Consider the following 9,950-nt stretch of genomic DNA (forward strand, 5'->3'; position numbering starts at 1 on the left):
TCTTGCATCTTTTTGTGTGTAATGATACTGTGTTGCATACTTCGGATGTGAAAATGTGTACAGGCTGTCAGGAGAGCTGCATGTGAATGTATGTTCAGAAAACACAAGTGTTTAAGTGTGTGGGTATGTTTTGAAAGTGTTGGTTTCCTGAGTAAAACCTCTAGACATAATGTACATTTTAAATAAGGTACCATCCTTTATTTAAAAAAGCCAGAAAAAAGCTTTCAAAGCTTAAAGAAATGGAAATGGTTTACAAAATAAAATAATGACCCCTATAGGGTTCACAAACTTTCAAGTAGCAGTATAGTGTTTGTGTGTGGATATATAGCAATGAAAGCTGCAATAATTTTAATAGTTCCCCATATATTGTGAAATTCTGATATCTTGACACATATATTACGTTGTTTCCAATATACTGCAGTGTGCTCCATTTTCTTTGGGATCTTGGTACTAACCTGTCTCCTTGTTCTCCTTGGTTTCATAAGACAAACTCTTCAACAGGTGATGCACACAGATGAAATCTATGTAGTCCTTAGTTTCCACAGTGATGGTCCGGTCTCTGTTCCACTTCCGCTTCATGGGGACAGCAGATCCTGCTGAAGCCTCCCACTGAAGCCTGCTGGGGTTGAAGGACAGGAAGTCTTCTCCGTTCCATCCGTACTGAGCAAAGGTCCTCATAAGTCTTATACCAGAGTCAGGGTTTAGCTCAATCTCACAGCCAAACCTCCCCTGCAGGACGGCAGCACCTGAAACACATGGATGTACATGATGCAGTGATTATACCTGCATGTACTGCATGGCCTTTACTTGGTACTTTAAACAGAGGTACAGGAGAGAAAAAAACATTTTTAAAAAGCTGAAATACAAAGGCCCTGACTTACCAGACATGTTAAGTCCTGTGTCATTTTTTAAGATGTCAGTTCTGCCTCTGTCCCAGTGCTCCATATTACGGCGTTTGACAGACTTCCACAGAGAACGGCCTGGTCCTTCACGCATCCAATTTCTACGGGGCACTCTGTCCGTGCCATTGCTACTGTAGGAGTCGACTGCTTCGCCATCAAGCCACAGGACACAAGTGAACTCATCAGTATTCACTGCAGTGTAGGTGCCTAGCAGGGAGTGACTAACTGAAAGACAGAGAGACAGAGAAAGACAGATGTCACAAAGTACCAAATATGATGTTTGACCCAAACTGTCCTTGAGCCAGGATACAACGTTTTGACCCCGCCTGGCAGCCGAAAAAACAAAACAAAAAAAATAAAAATAAATACACACGCACACAAGTACACACAATGATTTATATTTTAGCATTATACAATGCTGCTGCTGCCTCTAGGACAGAGTGTAGCACAGTGGGTAAGGAACGGGGTTTGTAACCGAAAGGTTGCAGGTTCGATTCCTGGGTAAGGACACTGCCGTTGTACCCTTGAGCAAGGTACTTAACCAGAATTGCTTCAGTATATATCCAGCTGTATAAATGGATACAATGTAAAATGCTATGTAAAAGTTGTATAAGTCGCTCTGGATAAGAGCGTCTGCTAAATGCCTGTAATGTAATGTAGTTGCAGCCAGTAATATTCCGCCTGCTCACAGTGGTGAATTAAGATCTGTGCGAACTATCGAGAATGATATATTATGAGATTTATGTTTTTAAGTTTTGGCATTACTGATGATGTTTTTGAATGCTACATAAAACACATTGAACCACATAGGAAAAAATGCCGGTTTCGGCCCAGTGAAAATGCGGCAACCCTAGTGCGCTGTCAGAATACCTGTCTTGGAGAAGCGTTAACACGCTCCACTGCATGTGGTAATTTACTAGGGCTCCGTAGGCCTTTTAACTGGATGATATTATACACCCATGTATTTGTATGATGTCCATAGGACACATTAAAAAACCTGTTACTCCACCCAAGCGTGTGTGATTGGTTGAAACAAACGATAATTCAAAAAAAGGGGGAACGGATGTCCCTGGCAGTGGCCTTTAGCTTACGGAAGAATGGAGGCAAATTAGACTTAAAATGTATACTTATAACTTATAAAACGGTTTATATCTTTAAGGAAAATCGTTTTTGCAATGGGTTGTAACGGAATAGTTATAAACCACGTTAGTTTTTGTCAATGCAATTAGACATAATGCACTCGTGCGTGAAGATCTCACATGTCATTTCACGTCTAGTATCCTAGATATAGAAAAATAATGTAAGACGGGGTTGGTGATGCGGCCGAGGCGAAGCCAGCTGGCTTTATGGTTCGCCGTGACTTGTCACCAAGCCAATATTAAAATTATGGGTTTTACGGCATGTTTGTTATCCCGGCTAGCTAGCTAGCTAACTGTTGAATTGTATTCAAAACAGCGCTTATAACGCAATCGTTCACAAATATACGGATGAAAATGCGTCCCGTAGCCATGAGTTAAATATGGAACACCTATTGTACTGTCCAAACAAGCTGCTTTAGAATGTTGAATTTTGTAGCGCATTGATTTTAAAACCGTTAAAAGACCGTTGTGTCCTGCTACTGAGAATTAATGCCCAGCCTTGGACCAATCAGAATTGAGAAAAGGGGAAGGGGGCGGGGCATGGCGGGAGTGAGGAGAATCCAAACATAGCGGAATAGTTCACATCTTCAACACACCCTGGGTTTACCATTTGACATTGCTAATTCCCGACAGCCTCACTGAATTAATTAATAAGTTGAATGAATAGATAATAAATACATATAGCTACATAATCACTCGTACATTAAGGAACAACTGTCACCAATTGTTTAATATTTTAGAATAGCGATGAGTGCAGACCCAGCTCACATGCAGAATATTACGAAAATGATGCCGACAGCTACAAGCAACACACACACAGGTTTTACCATTTAAAACTTGAAACAATTCAATGACAACGCTAAATGACACATAACAAAAACATTAAATATATCACAAGCATATATCATACCTGCCTACCTGGAAGAAAAACTCAATAAGGCAGGTGAAATCGTCTATACCTACCTGACACGGAGCGCCAAACAATGTCCCAAAACAATAAAATGCTATAAATGCGAAACATTTTACAATACAACTTTTAAAAAAACGATATCCACCCTGGTCCATTAGCTAATGTGAACTACTAGACTGGTTACAGGAGGGCTGGTTGTCATGCAATCCTGTTCATCTGTACTTACCTAAGTGATCTGGAGTCATACAGCCTCCCCCGCCTCCCCCCGCGTCCCCCGCTTCCCCCGCTTCAACCAGCTTCCGGGCTGTGATAAGAAACTGCTCTTGCCACAAAAACGGCGTGGTCGCAAAGTTTGCTCTCTGACAACCACTGGTCTCCTTATTACTGCTTGATTCGCTGAAACAGCGTGAAAGAGAGATTCCCCAAATGCTACTGGCAACAAATAGACCAGAGTGGATATAGTTTTTGAGGTTGTGTTGTAAAATGTTTAGCATTTATGGAATTTTATTGTTTTCGGACATTGTTTGGCGCACTGTATCGGGTAGTTATACGCTTTCTACCCTGTTGAGTTTGGCTTCCAGGTAGGCAGGTAGGATACATGCTTGTGATATCTGCTTTGTTATGTGTCATATTGCGTTATTATTTAACTATTTCATGCTTAAATTTGTAAAACGTGTGTGTGTTGCAGTGTTGCGCAGTAGCTTCGATACAAGTAGCTGCGTTACTAGTTTAACTACATCTCTCAGTAGCGTGGTGGTAGTGCCGTTTCCTGAATCAAATATCTTTTCAGTAGCGAAGCTCTTTTATTTATCAAGTAGTGCGGTAGCGTCCGCACAAGCTACATTTTCCTCAAGCTCAAGCGCAGCAGCACTTCCGTATCACGGTGACATCACGCACCAATGCTTGGGCTAATGCCTGCGACTTGTCCGCTGCAGGGGGATACAGACACACGCGAGCTTGATTTTACTTGATGAAAAGATAGGTATGTTGCATAGACTTTGACAGTTTTGCTTTTGTTTGTGTTCATCAGATTAGCCTACAGGGTACCAGTTAAACTACGCGGTCGCTCCCTGCACTTGGACCTGTACTTCTCTCCAGGGTTTTCAGCACATTTGTCCCTGGTTACGGTTATACACTTTGTTGTACGTCGCTCTGTATAAGACCGTCTGTCAAATGCCTGTAATGTAAAGATGGCAGAGGACGGAGATTAATTGATCCCGAGTTTAAGTGAAGGTGCTTACTAATTTAAGAACACACATCCAGGTGATTCCCGAATAAGCTAACACAGCCATCGCCAACCAAGCTAATTATCACAATTCAGTGCAGTCCGCAAACACCAGCTAGCAACTTGTTACGTCGCCGTTGTGGTCTAGGGGTACAGGGGAGTAACAAAATGACTGATTATTAAAGATTAAAGTTTATTTACACAATTATCTATACAGTGAACAAACGGGAGGGGAAACACTGGGCGGTACCAAACAAAAGAAGATAAACAGAAATATAAGCCATTAACAATTCTAGAAATAAAAGAAACTAACTAACTGAAACCCGAAAATCTTCCGAACCTAACTAACTACTCTAACTATTCTAAACTGAACAAAAACATACAAGGGTGGTACACGCCCGTATCTATATATATACACAAGTGAAACTAACAGTGACAGTGAAGAAAACAAACACCTACTTAAATCCCACTCCCAATATATATATACAAAACCAGCAAACAAACCAGAGACGCAAATCCAAACTCAAAGTCTTTTCAGAAATTCGATCGTTTACACAAGTCAAAAAAATAGCACTAAGTCACACGAGTATACAGAAGTGAACGAACATTCAGATCCAAGACACACCGAGGTGTAACTGACAGTGTTAGGTTTTTATAGGTGTGGGTCTGTTCCTCATTGGCCGCCAGGCAGGTCCGCAGAAGAGGATTGGGGGGGGAAACGGCGCACTCTTCCTTCTTCTTCACCAATGGCGGAGTGACTCGTAACAGACCTCACGTAACAGACCTCCGACAGAAAAAAAACAAACCTGGCACGTAACACTTGTCAACAGCTAACCACTAGCTAGCTACACATTTTTCACTGTCTGTTGGCAGAAAATAAATAAAATTAAGCGTGGGAAGGTAAGGGGGGGAAGGGGTGCAAAAGACATTTCAATACTTAAACAATGCAGTACATATAAGAGGGAAGAGGTGGGGGAAAATGAGAGAACAGAGGAAAAGTTGAAAAGTTTAGATTACTCTGAAATATGACTTTTGTAGTTTTTAACATTTACCAAGCAGAGGGTACAACAAAAATCCAAGTCTCTACAAAACCAAAGTATGGCGGTTAATCAAAATGATTTGCTTGAAATTTATGTAGCTACTAGTACATAGTGGGCCTAATAAAAATACCACTTTTTAAACTGCCAATCATATAGATAGATAGAGTACTTTATTAATACCAAAGGGAAATTAAAGTGTTACAGCAGCCACTTGACATGAATCAAAATACAAAAACAATGAGGTAGGTAAAAGAAACAAATACAATTAAAGGCTGAATTATATACAATAACTAAATAGACTCAAATATAAAAACTAAATAGAATAGCTAAAACTGGAATAGAGACTGGAGAACCATAACTATAATATACTATTTGCTGAGTATACACTGTTCAGTTATGTTAATATGCTACAGTGTAGTACACTGTACATTAGTGCAAGTCAGGCGGATATTGCTATGGTTGTAAGGTGCATGATTGTCCATGGATGTTAGAATTAAGTGTTCATTGATACTTGAGTAATACAATATACAAAATTGTAGAATTTTATTTCTTTTGTAGAGGGTCCACCCAACTAAAATGGCCTCCTTGGAATGAAGTTGGTTCAATGTAAAAGAAAAAGAAAAAAAAATAGCTTCGATGTAATAAACTACTTTTGCCATGTTGCTGTAGCTTAGCTTGCTACATTTCTCTGGGGGGTAGCTTCAGTGTAGAGAAGCTTCATTTAATGTAGAGTAACTGGTAGCTTAGCTCACTACACTTTCCAAGTAGCTTGTCCAACACTGATTAATCATTGCATTAATTTAGCAATTATATAAGCACTGACTGACTGGGGGAAAACAGACATAAATACAAAAAGAGGGTGATGACTGCTTGCAGACAGCCGGTGACGCACAGGGAGATAGGACTGCACCTGAGGGAAACAATCAAACAATCAATTAATCAATCATTGCATTAATTTAGCAATTATACACCTGGGTAGAACACCAGAGGGAGGGACACTAGGGAGGAGAGAGGGAGACGGGGTTAGTAGAAGAGCTGGGCGTCACAGCCGTGACAGCACCCCCCCCCAGGGTCGGCTCCCGACGTCCCACCAGGCCGACCAGGATGACGGTGATGGAAGTCAGTGATCAGTGTTGGGTCCAAGATGTCCCTAGCAGGCATCCAGCACCGCTCCTCTGGACCGTAGCCGTCCCAGTTGACCAGGTATTGGAGGCCCCTGCCACGACGGCGAACGCCCAGCAGCCTCCTGACAGTGTAAGCGTCAGAGCCCTCAATGACGCGGGGGTCGGGGGGCAGGAACCAGGGGGCTGGAGGGAACAGGCTTCACACGGGAGACATGGAATGTGGGATGTAGACGAAGGGAGCGGGGGAGCCGGAGGCGGACTGCAGAGCGGTTGATGACTTCTGCGATGGGGAGCGGGCCGATAAACTTGGAAGCCAGCTTCCGAGACTCCACCCTAAGCGGCGGGACACGGGTGGAGAGCCACACCTCCTGGCGAGGGGCAGGAACACGGCGCCGGTCCGCCTGTCGCTGGTACCTGGAAGCCGTGCGAAGGAAGGTGGAGCCTGCTTTCCTCCGGGTCCGATGACACTGACCTCCTTCTCCTGGTCAGGGAAGAGTGGGGGTTTGTATCCGTACGCACACTGGAAAGGGGACAGGCAGAGCAGGGGAGTGTATTATGAGCATATTCGACCCAGACTAACTGCTGACTCCAGGTGGTTGGGTTGGATGAGACGAGGCAACGCAGGGTGGTCTCCAGGTCCTGGTTGACCCGCTCAGACTGGGGGTAGAATCCGGATGAGAGACTGACTGTGGCACCGAGGAGCGAACAGAAGGCCCTCCAGAACTGGGAGGTGAACTGAGGGCCTCGATCTGAGACAATGTCAGTGGGGAGACCATGGGGACGGAACACACGTTGGACCATGAGCTGGGCTGTTTCCCTGGCTGACGGCAGTTTGGGCAGGGGAATGAAATGAGCGGATTTAGAAAACCGGTCGACAACAGTGAGGATGGTGGTGTTACCATCAGAGGGGGGCAGGCCAGTGAGTAAGTCTAATAGACGTGCACTTCACCAAACCTGTCACGAGCTGCGTAGTTTTTAAAGAAAACGACGCTTAAAATTTCAAAGGTTTTCCCTTTGATATTCGAGGATGATTGCTAGTCACACTGGCTAAATCTGACAGTCTCAGTGAATTAATTAATAAGTTGTATGAATAGATAATAAATACAGATACATAAGCTATCGTAAGTTAAGAGAATATTACGACAAGGATGACGACAGGTACAAACAACACACACGTTTTACAAATTTAAGCATGAAATAATTAAATAACAACGCAATATGACACATAACAAAGCAGATATCACAAGCATATATCCTACCTGCCTACCTGGAAGCCAAACTCAACAAGGTAGAAAGCGTATACCTACCCGACACAGTGCGCCAAACAATGTCCGAAAACAACAAAATTCCATAAATACTAAACATTTTACAACCCAACCTCAAAAACTATATCCACTCTGGTCTATTTGTTGCCAATAGCCTTTGTGAAATCTGTCTTTCATGCTGTTTCAGCGAATCAAGCAGTAATAAGGAGACCAGTGGTTGTCAGAGAGCAAACTTTCTGACCACGTGCGTTTTGTGTTTATCCGATTACAGAGACGGAGGGCAGTGAGTCATAAACCTACTCTGAAAATCGGGGCGGGGAAAACGGGGTAGGCTATGACTCAGGAAGAACAGATGACAGGATTGCATGACAGCCAGCCCTCCTGTAACCAGTATAGTAGTTCACACTCTCGCTGTAACAGCGTGGTGTAAAGATTTCACAAGGCTATTCATTGATAACTAATGGTTTTTTAAGTTGTTTTGTAAAATGTTTCGCATTTATAGCTTTTTACTGTTTTCGGACATTGCTTGGCGCACGGTGTCAGGTACGTATTGACGCTTTCATCTTTGCCTTTCGAAATAAGTAAAATTTCGACTATTTTATTTTTATTTTTCTTAGTTAAAACACAATGTGTATTGGTTTGGCATTCGTTACATTTAATTCGTTTTTGAGATTGTTTGATCTACTATGTCAGGTACGAATCGACGTTTACATCTGATCTATTTTAGTTTTGCTTTCAGTTTGGGTAGACTACAGTGGTGGTGGTAACTATGTAGCCTACATGTACTTCGTCACTGTAGGATATTGGCGACTTTGCACTTGTGCTGAGTATAAACAATATTTGCAGCTTTCACTTTCTACTCCACTACATCGATAAAAAAAACGTATGTACTTTTTTACTCAAATAGTCTACATTTCTATTGACAACACACTAGTTACATTTCGTACGGTTGGTCGTCAGCCGGATTTTCTCGGTATTGGACCGAGGTGAAGTTGGTTTCAAGTTGGATATTCAACAGATATTCGGACACCCAGTCTCGCCGACCCTTTCCCGCTTTGTCCCGGGGTTTAGAGACACAATGCAACGGTCTTTACAACCTTGGATATTTAGACATTCAGACTCCCAGTCTCGTATCGTTTTATATCCCCGACTGTTCCCTACTTTACATTACATTACATTACAGGCATTTAGCAGACGCTCTTACACAACTTTTTTTTTACATAGCACTTTACATTGTATCCATTTATACAGCTGGATATATACTGAAGCAATGCAGGTTAAGTACCTTGCTCAAGGGTACAACGGCAGTGTCCTTACCCGGGAATCGAACCTGCAACCTTTCGGTTACAAGCGCAGTTCCTTACCCACTGTGCCACACTCCGTCCTACTTTCCGCTTAGCCAATGCAAGTGGTTAGGGACCGTCAACAAATTACAGGTTACAAATTCTTTTAATTTCAATAGCTCCTAGACAAAAGGACCTAGAAATAGAGATTTTTTACTTCCCAAAATGGAAAGTGGAGCAAAGTTTTTACTATTTCATGTAATGTCATCAGTAATATCAAAACCTTAAAAATGTAAGTCTGTGTTTAAAAAAAAATAAATATTTTTTTTTGCATTTTCCAGATAGGGTCAAAATGTTCTGTCCTGGATCAGGGATGATTTGGGTCGAACATCATATTTGGTACTTTGTGACATCTGTCTTTCCCTGTGTCTCTGTCTTTCAGTTCCTCACTCCCTTCTGGGTACCTACACTGCAGTGAATACTGATGAGTTCACTTGTGTCCTGTGGCATGATGGCGAAGCAGTCGACTCCTACAGTAGCAATGGCACAGACAGCGTGCCCCGTAGAAATTGGATGCGTGAAGGAAGAGGCCGTTCTCTGTGGAAGTCTGTCAAACGCCGTAATATGGCACAATGGAACAGAGGCAGAACTGACATCTTAAAAAATTACACAGGAATTAACGTCTGGTAAGGGAGCGCCAATACTAGCTTTTTGTAAATTATTATAAATTAAAAAAATCTGCCATACCTCTGGTTAAAATTCTAAGAGACCACCATGCAGTACATGGAGGTAACCACCCATAATACATTTTACTATGGTACTGGACTATGATTGCTGAACTGTGGTACTTGTGCCATGGTACAACTATGCTACATGTACCATTGTATTTTGACAGTATCACGGCACATTGTAGAATAGTTGTACCATGGTATGTACCTCTGAATGGTACATCCATTGTACTATGGTACATACCATTTTACTACCATATGTGTACCACAGAGCACTATGGTATATAAATGTTCAATGGTACATCCTGTGGAACTACCATAGTGTGTACCGTAG

The 9,950-nt window shown here is 42.3% G+C and overlaps 2 protein-coding genes across 4 annotated transcripts in view; one reads left to right on the top strand and one right to left on the bottom strand.

Annotated features, from left to right (window-relative positions):
• Positions 1-172: 172 nt before the first annotated feature.
• LOC135258184 (zinc-alpha-2-glycoprotein-like) overlaps positions 173-9,950 on the bottom strand; it is a 35,632-nt gene continuing 25,854 nt past the window's right edge. For both annotated transcript variants that reach the window (XM_064341482.1, XM_064341483.1), the window contains 2 exons: positions 882-1,127; positions 173-746 (listed from right to left, as the gene is read on the bottom strand). In XM_064341482.1, coding sequence (XP_064197552.1) covers positions 451-746; positions 882-1,127 — 542 coding nt within the window. In that variant the 3' untranslated portion in view covers positions 173-450. The remainder of the gene's footprint in view (positions 747-881; positions 1,128-9,950) is intronic.
• LOC135258183 (major histocompatibility complex class I-related gene protein-like) overlaps positions 3,296-9,950 on the top strand; it is a 40,449-nt gene continuing 33,794 nt past the window's right edge. Inside the window, exon 1 of one of the 2 annotated variants that reach the window (XM_064341475.1) lies at positions 3,296-3,492. In XM_064341475.1, coding sequence (XP_064197545.1) covers positions 3,435-3,492 — 58 coding nt within the window. In that variant the 5' untranslated portion in view covers positions 3,296-3,434. Of the gene's footprint in view, positions 3,493-7,967; positions 8,149-9,950 lie in introns of those variants that run through there. The other variant, XM_064341474.1, reaches the window with a different exon arrangement.

This window comes from Anguilla rostrata, chromosome 6 (genome assembly GCF_018555375.3).
Source record: "Anguilla rostrata isolate EN2019 chromosome 6, ASM1855537v3, whole genome shotgun sequence".
In the NCBI taxonomy this organism is placed as follows: domain Eukaryota; kingdom Metazoa; phylum Chordata; class Actinopteri; order Anguilliformes; family Anguillidae; genus Anguilla; species Anguilla rostrata.